Source organism: Protobothrops mucrosquamatus, unplaced genomic scaffold (assembly GCF_001527695.2).
Source record: "Protobothrops mucrosquamatus isolate PMUCROS unplaced genomic scaffold, P.Mucros_1.0 scaffold2455, whole genome shotgun sequence".
Taxonomy (NCBI): domain Eukaryota; kingdom Metazoa; phylum Chordata; class Lepidosauria; order Squamata; family Viperidae; genus Protobothrops; species Protobothrops mucrosquamatus.
The window spans coordinates 43,048-58,518 of NW_015388527.1; the positions used below are offsets into that span (position 1 = coordinate 43,048).

Genomic DNA, 15,471 nt, shown 5'->3' on the forward strand with positions numbered 1-15,471 from the left:
ATGACCATAATTGGGATTAGAATTTCTGTTGCTAAACAAGGTGGTTAAATGACTTGCACCTGATTTTACAACCTTTTTTTGTGATGGTTCTTAAGTGAACTCCTACAGTTATTAAGCAAATTCACCTTCCCCCATTGATGCTGCTCATTGGAAACTGGCCAGGAAATGTGCAAATGTTAGTCACATTGACCCCAGAAGGCTGCAACCGTTGTAAATACATGCCAGTGGCCAAGCACCTGTATTTTGTTCAAGTGACTGTGGGGATGCTACAACAGTTGTAAGTGGTTATAAGTCACTTTTCAATGTTGGCAGAACTTGAAAAGTCATTAATTGAATGGTTGTAAGCCGAGGACTACCTATCTTTCTGCCTGTGAGTGTTGCTACCTCAGGGTATGACATGGATACTTGCAATTTAATAACTATTATCTAAAAAAGGTCAGATAAAATTGTTCAGTGATTAAATGGATACTGTACTTCCTGTTAGTATTTAATTGATAGAATAACCATAACTTAATCTTTTTATCTAAGTGTTAAAGTATTTTGCCTTTATTATCTGAAGCATTGGTTATACCAAATTTCAGACAGATTGCTGAAATGGTTTAAACATCTGCTGCTAATTAATTCATTTTGGTTTTTGCTTTCTTGAGAGCAGTTCTACAATTCAGTATTCAATTATTCTCTGGGTTTATTCATATGCAGAATTTTGAAGCCTAAGATAGAAGTTTGACTATACAGACTATAGAAAGTTTTACCCTTATTTACAATACAAAGATTTAGCATTATGTGGTCATATAATAATAATAGTAATAATAATAATAATAGTAAAGTTGGAAGGGACCTTGAAGGTCATCTAGTCCAACCCCCTGCTCAGGCAGGAAACCCTATACCATTTCGGACAAATGGCTGTCCAGTCTCTTCTTAAAAACTTCCAGTGTTGGAGCATTCACCGCTTCTGGAGGCAGGTTGTTCCACTGGTTAACTGTTCTAACTGTCAGGAAGTTTCTCCTTAGTTCTAGGTTGCTTCTCTCCTTGATTAGTTTCCACCCGTTGCTTCTTGTCCTGCCTTCAGGTGCTTTGGAGAATAGCTTGACTCCCTCTTCTTTGGGGCAGCCCCTGAGATACTGGAACACTGCTATCATGTCCCCCCTCGTCCTTCTCTTCGTTAAACTAGACATACCCAATTCCAGCAGCCGTTCCTTATATGCTTTAGCCTCCAGTCCCCTAATCATCTTTGTTGCTCTTCCTGAATGTTCCTGTCATTTAAGTTTTCCTTACTGAAATACCAAGTTGAGTATTAGTATCAGGTTCTGCATTATGCAATCCCTCAAAGAAGAACATTTTCAGCTGAAGAGCCAAGAATTTCCTAAAAGGACAATGCTTTGGGTGAGTTTGTCTTTCAATAGAGGTTATAAAATTCTATAATTATAACTTTTTCCCTCTTCAAAGGTTCTGCAGTTTGCTTTGGATAGTATCATCCAACTTCTCCTTGGCTGGAGAGGCAACAATAGATATCAATAACAGTACTGCTTTTATTAGTTTATTCTTTCACTTATTGTAATCCAGTTCTTCTCTGGAACATTACCATTCTGATTTCTGAACAGCAGTGAAAGGTGCTTCCTTCCTTTCTGTTGTTTCTCTTTCTGTTCAACAAGTCGCACCATTTAATTGCTATATTCCTCTTGAGAGAGGCATCGTCGTAGGTCTGTTTTATACCAGTTAAATCCTATTTTGCTTTTTTATACTGAGAGTTCATGCTCATTTTGTCTATCTCTCACACTGAGCATTGGTGTATAGACAATGAAGGGTCATGAACCTTGTGAGACAATGTTCTTTTTATTTTTCAGGTAGTGGTTTCAGCAATACTCTCACTTTCTGTAATGCAATAGCCATTATCCTGTACAATTTATCTTATACAATTATTATGTGCAGGATACTATAAAAAGACTGAAGGGGAGAAAGTCTTAACCAAAGAACCACCCATTCCAGGGCCTTCCAGGTTGCAAAAGAAAACTGAAAGGGAAAGGCAAATGAATATGACAGGTCAAAGGCTGGCTTTTTCTTCCATTCTAATGGTATGTTTGGGATTTTGGAGAACAAGATAGCTTGGTTACATAAGGAAGTCCACAAGTATTTTTAATGACAAAACAATCAAGCATTTGGGGCTTAAATACATTTATATCTATTCTGTAACAGTTTTCATGAGTGCTCACAATAAGAATTATAACAAATTAAAACATACAGAGTATATTAGCTCAGTAAACCATGTTAAACCAGATAATTACACATTACCTGGGTGAAATTTATTTAAATCTGATGCCATATGTAACAATTAAGTTCACAAGAGGTTTTTCACCCTCTGGAGAATAAAATTTCATAGCTGGGTGTTATCAACGGAAACATCCTTTCAACCCTAACACTTTGGTGTCACTTCCAGGACACCAAAATAGAGGTTGGAACCAAATGTTGTAGTTCAGGCAGAAAGTAGGAAATAGGCAATTATTTAATTATTTTGGTAATGGGATGGGGGGTGGGTTCAAAGTCACAATCAGATCTATGTAGAAGCTTGAAAATGGACTAAGAGCCAGAAAAATGAGAAAAACAGGAAGCATGATATGTCTTTATCAAGTACTCCCATATATGTTGTATGCTAGACTAAGTGAAGTCTCCATGTGGTCCTAAAAGACTATCTCAAGAACATCATGTTGCAGGAGCCCAAGTGGAATTTTATCAGAATATTGGAGCCAAGTGTCCCTATCCAAGAAAAGATATTGCCTGAAGTTGATAAAGTGTGTAGTGTGGCATGGACGTGTCTTGATCAGACCTCCATTAACAGCAGTGAATCAAGGGGCATACTAGATGAGGTACGATATAAGGATTGTATAAAGCATTTGAAGGGGGTTTGTGAACTGCTCCTCTGAACCTATTGCTCAGAGGTCGAAATGGGGACATTTATGGAAGACTCAATGTTTGTCAACCATCCCACTCAGTCACCTAGCAAAGAAAGACTCCTGGCCATTTGTACTGCCAAGAGTATACTTTACTGAAACTTAAATGGTATAAGTAGCATAAGCCGAATCTGTGGTTTCCCATGCACAAAACCCAAAGATCCTTCTTCCCTCACACACACACACCCTGGTTATCTGCAAATGTCCAATCAGACGCTTGTATATTGTTTAGGAAACAGCTGGTTCCCAGCTCTGCATATTGTTATTTGACCTTGGCTGACTGTAGCTTCTCAACTGGGCTTCAATCTCCTCCCCGCTTCTTCCTTACATTCCAATCTTTCCCTCTCTTCCCCCTTCCCCAATGCTAATGTCAGGCTGTCAGCTCATAAAGCTTGGATAGGTGAGATGCAGTCATGACAATGTCACTTCAAGACCCTTTCCAGTTCAGTGTGATGGATTATTCTGTGCAGGCCCACCCATCCTAAAAAGATGATGAAGGAGTCTTAAGGCAGCTGCACCAAAATTCTGAGAAGTCCAATCCACAGAATCCAAAAGGGTCTTCAAAAGTCTCCTTCCAAATGTTTGGCTCTGCTCCGTGACTTATCTTTTAAAGTGGACCATCAATTGCTCACCACGTGGAATATCAATCTCTTCTGTAAATGTCCTTTTTGTCTCATTTATGCTCTATTTAGTCCATAATTTGAAGAGTTAAATATATGCATTTGAAGGGTTGGCCAATTCCAGTCTGGAATCTGGGCAGACTAATATAGTCACTGTCTTTTTTACTAAGATAAGATTATATTTTTATTATTTATGAAATAGCTATGCTTCTGCATTAATAATTATAAAGCTCTGTTCTTTTTCTTCCCTGGTGATGCATTTACACTTTCTTGCATTTGTCCAAATGGGCTGCCTTATAGATGAATAATTATTTTCATGGCTTGAATTAGATAAGACAAATACATTTTCTGCTATCTCTTGTTGATTTGATGGATAAAGTCGTAGCTTGGTTCATTTCCTCAGTAGATGATGAAAGTGCAATGTTTCCTGTGTGCATTAGGACAAGCATTATAAATGGAAGCTAACACAATTAGCTTTGAAGTATTATCATTCACTGTAATTTACTGAAAAAATTGCTTTTCCTGAAGACTTTAAACAAGAAGTTTATCAGCACTGATCACAGGGTGCTGCAGAAAATAGAGATGAATTGGTGACAGTAATAATTGTATAACTAAAGTGTTATGCAATAAAACATGCCTCCTTTTTGACTTGCCACTTCTGCATTGTTAAAAAAAAAAAGAGGAGCAGCATTCCAGGAAGGTAATACAAAAGGGCAAGTATTTCCAGGAACTTTGCCTATGCAGTCTATCTTTTGATGCAAATTAGAAAGCATTACTGTAATTCAAAGTAAGCATGTCTGGTCTATCTCCACTCCAGACTTTAACTATTGATTCACAAGCTCAAGACCACTGTTATCTCAGCTTCTTATGTCTCTCTGTATCTTAAACTGATCTTTAAAAAACATGGGACTTTGATATTATCATGCCCAATATTGTATAGTGGCCACATGATTGTATTAGAACTCAGGTGAATCAAGTTTATTTTATTTATTTATTTATTTATTAAATTTATATACCGCCCTATCTCCCTTACGGGACTCAGGGCGGTGAACAGGCGATACTAAAAACCACGATAATAAATAAATAGTTTCTGTTCTAAAATCGAATTAAATAACAGGCCTGTTCTAAAAACATACCCATACAAAAAACCCCACTGAAACATAATCAAACTACGCCAGTTCATGTTTGTCCTCAGCTAAGGAAAATTAATGGATAACTTTGAGCCAGTCACTCTTTGCCTAAGTTGTTCTGAGAATAAAATACAAATTGACCCTTATGGAAGCTGTTTTTGATTCCTGGAGGAAAAAAACAGGAAATAAATCAAATACACACACATTAATAAAATAATTAATAGTGGAGAATCTTCTGACATCACTTCCAACAGAGGTCTCCTCGGTAAAATAGCATATGGATATTCTGTTCACTTAGTTATATGTGGCTTTCTTACCAAGCTTAACATTTAGCAGTAAAATATGGAAATTACTGATATAACATCATGTTGAAGGGAACAATGATGTACCTGTTGCTATTTCTACTTCTACACAATTTAGCAGAGGCAGATAGTGTGTCATATTGCCAAGGAAGACTAGCTGATTAGATGTCAGTGTCAATGACAACCATTGACATGGAATGAGTGATTTTTGTAGTGTCTTCAGACAACATTGCCTAAGATTATCTTCATTACCAGTGATTCTAGTTATAGGACTGGCCATGGAAGACAGGATCATAAGGATTCTGGTGATATAAATTTCATCACAAAGAATTTTATGCTTCACTTTTTCATAGCACTTCAAAATCAAGGCCAGAATAAATTGTTGGTTCTGGTCAGCCCCTGTAACCTGTGAGAATAAATGCTGTCTTTTGGTGGGAGAACTCCTAGGTGATTTGAATCCTGTCAAGAACATAAATGTCTGGCATCAACCTGAGGATAGAGATGATAGAAAAAATTGATTTTCCAAAGCACCAGAGGGCAAGACAAAAAACAATGGATGGAAACTAATCAAGGAGAGAAGCAACCTGGAATTACAGAAAACTTTCTGACAGTGAGGACAATTAACCAGTGGAACAGCTTGTCTTCAGACGTTATGAATGCTTCATCACTGGAGGTTTTTAAGAAGAGACTAGACAGTCACTTGTGTGAAATGGCATAGGATCTCCTGCTTGAGCAGGGGGTTGGACTAGAAGACCTCCAAGGTCCCTTCCAGCTCTATTCTGATTCTGATTCTGATTAATCGGTGCAACTCTCCAGACTTTTAGACTGGTATGTTCTACTTAATCATGAGGATGCTTAGAATAAAATATAAAATATACTTGGACCCAGAAGTATACTGACTACCTTTTTCTAACAGGGTCAACAGGATCCATAGTAACAAAGCAACATACCTTACACCAAAACTGACTTCATTTAACTTATTGCATTTAAAGGCAGTGAACATGTGTCCTTGTCAGGCAGCTGTTTTTCTTAGCTTGTTTTGGAGGTGCCAAGATTGAAACTGGTGCCTTCTTCTGTATGTAAAATAGGTGCTTTGTGGAGGTGAAAGAAGGCAACTGATAGTTCTTCTAGTACAATTCTCTGCTCATTTCAAAGTTCACTAGAGCACAATTAAACAGTGGAACAGCTTGCTTCCATAAGTTGTAAGTGCTCCATCACTGGAGATTTTCAATAAGAGATTGGAAAGCCATTTGTCCAGAATAGTATGAGGTGTCCGGCTTGAGCAGGGGGTTGGCCTTGAAGACCTCCAAGGTCCCTTCCAACCCTGTTTTCTATGTTCTGTGTTCTATCTCTGACAATTACTTCCCATAATTTCAACAAGCACACTGTTTTGGAGGGTGGGGGCAGGTGGAACTTCCTCAGTTTTACTTGATATATATACCTGCTCTCTCCTCTGCCTCTGATTATCCTGAGATTGGAACTCTTATTTTTTTAAATTCTAGAGCAGAGTTTGATAACAGAGACTCTTAGTTCAAAAGAAGCAAGTCTGCAATTTTTATTTAGCTCTTTTATCACTGGATGCACAAGAGGGCATAATCAAAGTATGGAAATATATTTTAAAGATGTGATATTATATACATTCTGAAATATGCCAGAAGTGAAGAAAAAATTTCATTAGTCTAGACTACTGTTTGGTAACACCCCTCCCCCCCAAAAAAAAAATCTATGAAAAATGAATGGAACTAGCCCAAGGACAAAATAAGTTTCCAGAGATTTTAGGGAGATAGAAGAATAAGTAAAAAAGTAAGGAATTTTGCTCAGGAAATAAAATAATCATTTTTCAGTTCAGTCTTAGAGGAATGCTGACAGCAAACATGCTGATTTGTAACATTTGTTTTTGCACACAACATGGAATTGATGGGAGGATCAGTGGGTAGAATAGCATAAAGTTTGTATCATTTCCAGGATGGTAATCAAAACACAGTCTCAGATATAAAAAAGGCGGCAGGGATTAATTTAAGTTTTAAAAAGCCTATAGAAATTTGATGAACGATAGAGGTGGCCCCTCAGAAAGTGACTGGATGAGATGTCCCAATGTATCTGTATTGTGAATAGGGTTTCCCCTTCTACCATTGGCTCTGCTTTCTGTACCCTAACTACCATTGGCTGAGTCATAAAGAGATGAATAAGATCAGGAAAAGAAAAACGGTTGAAGGTAAAAATGTAATAATTAAATAATTATTAAAATGTAGAAATGTAATAATTAAAAAGGAAAATGCTGAGAGAACCCTAAAGGAGAATGGGTCTAGGAAAGCAAAATAGAACATGACATGGGAAAACAACAAGATGAGACCCAAAGGTGATTTTTCAAGAGGCAACGGGACTTTCTTGATTTTCATTGAAGACGTTTCGCTTCTTATCCAAGAAGCTTCTTCAGTTCTGGATGAGAAGTGAAACATCTTCAAAGAAAAAACAAGGAAGTCCAGTTGCCTCTTGAAAAAGCACCTTTGGGACAACCATGACCTGGATGACTGAGAATCTCCATAGACAGCAAGATAGACAGATCAGTATCTGTGTTAAACTCAAAAAAGGAAGAAAGGAAATGCTTGAAGTGATAATAGCAATTGTTTACAAAGTGGTTTCAAATATATTATGAACTATTCACACATCTGCAGGTGTAACACAATAGAATATGTATTGTATTTAGGTTCAATAACTTGGACAGAAGTCTTTAAAAACAGGTGGGTTCATATAAAAGATGGCCATTTCTGCTCACTGCAATATGCCCTCCTTGAGTTTTACGGAATATTTTGACTACATCATTTATAGAAAAAAAAGTGTACAAGTTGTTTATATAATATTTCCTTTGAATACAGCTTGACTAGATTCTAAACCTAGCCTAATAATCTCATAAAGCCACATAGTTATTTTGGCACTGAATTGAAGTTACACAATTGTCTTCATTGGTATATTTTTAAATATCTTTTGTTTATTCTGATGATTTCTTATCAACATTCTGTTTGGCTTTTGTAGATCAAGCTATAGATGTAAATATATAGACTATAAACAGATGTCAACTGATCTTTTTCAGCTTTTCATACAGTAAAGGCTTCTAAGTGGATGACTTAAAGGTTAAGTAGTTTAGTCTTCTGTTCAGTTACAATTCATTATTGATCTGATTCTATTCTAGTGAAGTAGATGTTACCACTTAATGTGGCAGCCTGTTCCACTGGCTGATAACTGGTATTGTCCTGACATTTCTCCTGAGGACTAGTCTGAACCTCCTTTCCTGTATGTCTATGGAGATTCTCAATAATCTAAGTTACTTTGTCTTGGTCAAACCCCAGGATATTGTGTCCAGATCCAGGTATCACTATTCAAAATGAGTCACGATAAACTGTAGCAAGTTCAGGTGTGATAATATTTACCTCTTTAAGTTTGCAGATATTTTTGATTTATAAACTTGTTTTGGACTAGACAGTTGTTCAAACAGAGGACTTCTCTCTGTTAACCAGGACTCATGGCATTATGATCATCTCCTAATACTAAACCATTTCAGGATAAGTCAGTGACTAACCTCTTGTGAATAAAAGCCCTTCCTCCCAAGTGCTCTTTCTCAAACTCTAAACCAATGCATTAAGAAGACCAAGATAGATCAGGTTCATCTTAATTTTTCAGAGGGCTAAATTGTTTCAAATTGTCATGAACAATTTGGTTGCTGATCTAGGGTTTCTGTTCCCACACATCTGGAAGTTGTAGAAGACTGTTATGGATTAAATGGATTTTTTTTGCTACTCAACTCTTACTTTTTTTCTGAGACTAATAAACCTAGAGTACATTATTTTGAGAGATGGTAATTACTCATAGAAGTGATTGACAGTAGACTTGAATTTCAGTCTCTTAGATTCTGATCCACCCCTTAAACAAGAGGTCCCTAACTCCTGGTCCATGGACTGGTACCGGTCTGTGGCATTCCAGAAACCAGTCTATGCAAATAAGTGAAGGCCCATCCATGGGATGGAGGCAGCAGGCGAAACCACCCCACCTCTGGTCTGCAGAAAAACCTCTCTCCAGGGAACCGGTTCCTGATGCCCAAAAGGTTGGGGGACTTTGCCTTAACCATTATACTGCTCAGGTTTCTCTGCATTTGAAATAAATTGGTTTAGAATCAATTGTCTATACCAAGTCTTGTCCCTGAAAGTAAATTCTGACTGTGAATGAAAAGAATGTTTATTTTTAGCCAGGATGAAATTTGGTTTTTCAAAGCAAGAACAAAAACATTTTGCACCATAATTGGCTTTTATAAGCATGTAAGGTAAATGCAGAATCCAGGATCTTGAAAAGTACTCTGTGTACAAGGGCCAGGAATCCTCAAAGATATATACTGCTAACATTAACATAATAAGAGAAGGATTAAACAGCTCATAGCGGTTTTGGGACTAAGCTTTTTATAAGTAGCTCATCTTGAAATCAATCTCTTTCTCTCTCTCTCTGGGTTCATTTACTGGATTCATTCATTTAAAATTACATTTGGTTATACAGTTCTCACCAACATATGCTTTATGATGTGACTTACATTACATGATTTTCAATAATTATCTATAAGAAATCTTGTTAAAGGGGAGAAGCCAAGGATTCTCTTCTCAACAATCACCCATCAGGAACAGAGTATGCATATGCCCAATTTTTCTGAAGACAATTCTCTATTTGAAGGTATTGTCTATTTCAGGGGTAGATAACCAGGTGTTTCAGATGTTTTTGACTACACAATCCCTTGCCATTAGCCCTGGTGTTGGAAGTTGATAAGATGTGACATGTCAAACATCTGGAATGCACAATGTTGCCTACCCCTGCTCTATTTGAATAGCTCATTAATACATAAAAGAACTGAAGGGAGTAAGTAAGGAGAGTGAGGGCCTGATGTTTTCCATCAAATATTAGCACCAGGACAATAGAGTGAGCAGGAAGAATGCAAATTATCTGATCATAGTATTCAAGTCCTGTTTTTTTTTAAAAAAATTATAATAATTTCTAAAATGCCACCTTAACCTTTAGTATAGATAAATCTTATATAAGTTTGTGTCTTTTTGTCCACTTCATTGCTTCTGTGTTTCTGCCTTTTTTTCTTTTTAAATAAAAGGCCATCCTAATCTTAAATTCTCCTTACTGCAGTGACAGCTCCTTTTATGTACATTTCCTGATGAACTATCAGGATCCCTCATTAGGCAGGATACATCCTTGTGGACTCTAGTGGCTAAACCCCAATTTCAAATGTTATGACAAGAGATTTCAAAATGAGCATGATGCTGTTCAGAGCTTCCGCAAGAGTAAAACCTTCACATTCCATACTCCATAAGATTGTAAATTCTTCTGTTCCTGCACTGAATAAAGGTAAATATTCTGTAGTTCGATATTATAATTACTGAACATTTTGATTACACTGATTTAATAATGATGCATTATCATCATTAATGACAATTTAAACCTGGCAAGAAAAGAACAAATGCCTCATTGCCTTCTGTTAAATGAAATGTCTTTGGCTGCTGATTCATTTGCTGCTTTTGTTGGGGTGTTTCTCTATCGAGATGGGAAGATGCTAAATAGAAGAGTGAACAAACATCTATCCATTTATACATCCTCTCCAATACACACCCACCTCTTTAAATTAAGGATCCACAATTCCTACTTAATACCGCAATAATATCCACTACACATATGGACCTTGAAACTGAAATCAATAACATTCATGCAAACTCCCCCTTCTGTATTCATTCACAAGTGTTGGGTGTCATATGACTTGCGGCAAAGACTAATCAGCTATCACTAGCTGGACACAGGCTTGCCTTTTTATTTGCATAAACAGAAGATGGGTTACAGCTGTCAAAAACTTAAAAAGGAAATCAATGAAACGTTAATTACTCTTAGTGAATTTATACTTCACTAATGTTAGGACTATTTAAGAAAGAAGAACAGTTACTATATACTCTGGTTGAACGAATATAAGGGAAAGGAAGAAATGGATTTGGTGTAATTCTTTATGATAATAGTAAGGGTTTTTTTTAATCGTAGGAAGCAGTAGTGTAGCGCTACATGTTGTGACAGACTATGGACAAGAAGCAACACAACACAAAAAAGGGGGATGTATTTTATTTTATTTGGCTCTTGGTGTTGGTTGAGCTTGCTTTTTTTCTTGCATACATTTCATTAGCAGATGATAAGAAGAAAATCAAGAACCCCACAATTCAACCCTGACCTCCATGGATCACAATGGATTTTATTTTAGCAGGTTTTCTTTGTGCAATATAATGTACTCAGAATTTACACCATACATTTTAAACTGCTTAGTTTCTGTGAATGTAATATGAAGGTACAGAGGAAAGGGCAAACCTTCTAACATTTCAAAAAATGGCCTTTATCTACTACTGTATATGCCTAACCTCGGCACCAACTTTTAGAAAATGTGATTTTTACTTACTTGAGGCATCTTTATAACTTTTTTTTCCATAAAGAAACACCCTTCAAAGAGAGGGAGAAGCAAACCAGAAGTTTAATGACTCCTTCTGTGCACACCCCCACCTATTTTGTCGAAAAGAAAACAAGCTGCTTGGGAAAATGCAGCCAAATGGATGATAATGGTGATAAGCATTTTTAAATCAAATGTAGTGCATTTTGTTACAATAGTGTCTCAAAGTTTTGGTGCAAAATAGTAAGTCAGACTAGGTTGGTTCCACAGGGTGCAAGTTTCTGAAACCTTGTCAATCCAGGTAGCTAACAGAGTAAACAAAGATTTCTTTACAAGTTTGTACTTTGATGTGTAATACATGTATACATAAGTTGTTAGTAATTTGCAGCTTGTAGTATGGTTGATGTAGGTATTAATGTGTTGATTTGCAAGACTGTTTCTAGATTAAAGCTCCTGCAAAGAGTAGCATGTCCATCATTGGAATACCATTGGATTTTGCTTATGCTCATGGATACTGATCATATGAAAGAAAGAATAAGTTGTCAACGGTGGCATATTATTCTCCAAGGGTGATAAAGGAAGAACTAAGGATGGGTTTGGTAAGGCCACACTTGGAATACTGCATCCAGTTTTGGTCACCACGATGTAAAAAAGATGTTGAGACTCTAGAAAGAGTACATAGAAGAGCAACAAAGATGATTAGGGGACTGGAGGCTAAAACATTTAAGGAACGGTTGCTGGAATTGGGTATGTCTAGTTTAATGAAGAGAAGGACAAGAGGGGACATGATAGCAGTGTTCCAATATCTCAGGGGCTGCCACAAAGAGGAAGGAGTCAAGCTATTCTCCAAAGCACCTGAAGGCAGGACAAGAAGCAACGGATGGAAACTAATCAAGGAGAGAAGCAACCTAGAACTAAGGAGAAACTTCCTGACAGTTAGAACAATTAACCAGTGGAACAACCTGACTCCAGAAGCGGTGAATGCTCCAACACTGAAAGTTTTTAAGAAGAAACCAGACAGCCGTTTGTCCGAAATGGTATAGGGTTACCTGCCTGAGCAGAGGGTTGGACTTGATGACCTCCAAGGTCCCTTCCAACTTTATTATTATTATTATTATTATTATTATTATTATTATTATTATTATTATTATTATTATTATTATTATTATTATTATTATTGTTGTTGTTGTTGTTGTTGTTGTTGTTGTTGTTGTTATTATTATTATTATTATTATTATTATTATTATTATTATTATTATAAAATTGGGTAACATAATGAATAAATGTGAATCAGGAGAAAAAATATTCCATTAGATATTATATGAATGAATGAATGAGTGGAATGAGAAAAGAGGGTACACAGAAAAATGATTGGGCCATTCGGAAATCTAAGTATAAATGAGATTGGTGACTTCTTTCTAAGTATCCAAGGTGTGTTTCTAATTCAGTATGTGACTGAAGAATGTCTTTTTATGTATATGTAAGGAATGAACATACAGTAAATATAAAAGCATGATTGATTTGTCTATTTAGTGAAGGATTGTCAGCTCTTCAGGTAGGAAACCAAAATCAGGACTGCTAATACTATGTTTATTATAAGGTTACAGGAACAGAATCTTGTAAATCTGAAAAACCCACCTGCCTTGCTATTACTTTCCAGAGTACTAGGGAAGGTCCCTTCTGACACCCTTTTTCCATTTATGAGTTGACATAGCTCATGTCAGACCATTGTCCTGGCTGCAGTTCTTCCTCCAGTCTCCAAAGGTTATTCTAACAACCCATTACAAGAATATAAAGATGTTAAAGGAATTATAAATGTGGGATTGATCATATTTTGATAGAGTTGGGAATGGAATTTTGGAAAATATGGAATGGAAGAAAGCCAACATAAAATAAATTAGTGGGGAATTAGAATGAGTGCAGACTGTGAACTCTGAAAGGAAAGATAAATTTCACCCCAAAATGAAGGGAAATGGAAAAATAGAGATGAGGGTGTGGAATTTACTTTGAATAGAATGAAGACAGTTGCATTGCCAAGAGTCACAGAAAAGTATGGAGTTATACCTATGAAAATATGAAAATGTTTCTTTGGTGGAGTAATGAATAATAAGAGGCTATGGATGAGGGAAAAAAAGTATATTGGAGAATGACTGCTGCTGCTGCAAAAAATGAATGCTTAAAATGAAAATGCAGAGAAATTTTTATAGAAAACAAAAAAGGGGGATGAAACTAAAAAAAAGAATGTTGAAAGGAATATTTTAGAGATCTGTATGGGAATGCATTTATATGTCAAAGAATGGAATTAAAATGAATGCGATCAATGTTAGCATTCATAAAAGAATTAATGAAAAGAAAGTTTTCCTCCTTCTCTTTTCATTATAGATTGTTTAAATTTTGTTTTTCTTTCTTCTCTAGCATATATATTAAATAATAGTTTACACTTTTTGTAAAATATATATTATTGTATAGTATTTATATAATTTACATGTATATTTATTATTAATTGATGTATTTTTAACCTTTAACATTTTTCAGAAAAGTCAATTGCAATCCTTTTAAAACTCAATAAAGAAAACTGTATAGAAGCTGCCTACTCAGACAATTGTTAAAAAGAAAATACAAGAAAAACAATAAAAGGAAAGAAAATCAATAATATGACAGTTGAAAAATGTTGCTTCATGTGCATATAACTGGAGAAACATTAAAATATAGACATAACTTGCTCCTGCAGTAGCTGTGAAATGTCTGTAATGTATTTGCAAAGACAACATCTTTGGCTGATGTTTGTTCTCTTCTACAAGTGAAAGGAAGCAAGAGTGAATGCAAGAACCAGGGGCTAATTAGTCTGTGGATGTTAGATTATACTGTATGGTGCAGCATGGAGTCTGGATGATTGATGTATTTTAGACTTAGCTGTGTGACAACAAATGTGGAGAGCAAGATTATACATAAATAAAGGAAAAATTATGAGAAATAGGTGAAATATAAAAAGCAAGAGTAAATGAGTTGAGAAAGTAGTTGGATAAAATTGAAATAAACTTCAAAATGAGAGAGATGAGAAGTGGTTAATGGACATGGTGGATCATTTGAAAAATAGAACATTTTGGAAACGTGAAGATGAAGTTATAAATTAGAATTACCTATAGTTTCCCCATTTTTTTTGTATTCCTTTAATTTCCTTGTTTACTATTTCATACTTTTCTAACCTTTGGATAATGCCGCTTATCCTGAAAAGAAATGGCAGGATGGGATATGTATGTAGAGATGATGTGTAGATATGTACTGTATATATATTTCCAAATCCAAGGAAGTTTGTTGTTTTATAAAAAGTAAAGATCTGTATTCCTTTCTAGGGTATCAGCAGTCTCTTCAGTTCCTTAAAAGTGGTGCGACTCCTGAGATTGGGTCGTGTGGCCAGGAAGTTGGACCATTATCTGGAATATGGCGCTGCAGTGTTGGTGCTCCTGGTTTGTGTCTTTGGATTAGTGGCCCACTGGCTTGCGTGCATCTGGTATAGCATTGGGGACTATGAAGTTATCGACGAGATCACGAATACCCTCAAGAATGACAGCTGGCTCTGCCAACTGGCAGAGAGTATTGGAACACCATATCGGTACAATGCTACTGGATCAGGGCAGTGGGAAGGCGGACCCAGTAAAGATTCACTTTATATAACTTCTCTCTACTTTACCATGACAAGCCTTACGACAATAGGATTTGGAAATATAGCTCCAACCACTGATGGAGAGAAGATTTTCTCTGTGGCCATGATGATGGTTGGATGTAAGTAAATGTTTTTTTGCATTTGTTTCACATTATATTTACATCTGCTGGCATAGGGGTTGATGTTTTCATATTGTCACAACAAAGTCACAAAAAAGAATATATAATTATTTTGTGATAAAATAAAAGGGTATCATGCATAGGGTTACTGGATGTCAGGCAAAAGGAGGACATTTCTTCCTTTTTGTCCTCATGTCCTCCATCTGGCAGGCATAAACTTAAAATCAA

At 36.1% G+C, this 15,471-nt stretch overlaps 1 protein-coding gene across 1 annotated transcript in view; it reads left to right on the forward strand.

The window, feature by feature from the left end:
* LOC107295716 (potassium voltage-gated channel subfamily H member 5) overlaps positions 1-15,471 on the forward strand; it is a gene marked incomplete at its 3' end in the record, with an annotated part of 120,310 nt that overhangs the window by 32,983 nt on the left and 71,856 nt on the right. Inside the window, exon 6 of the mRNA XM_015825037.1 lies at positions 14,814-15,243. Within this exon, the coding sequence (XP_015680523.1) occupies positions 14,814-15,243 (430 nt within the window). The remainder of the gene's footprint in view (positions 1-14,813; positions 15,244-15,471) is intronic.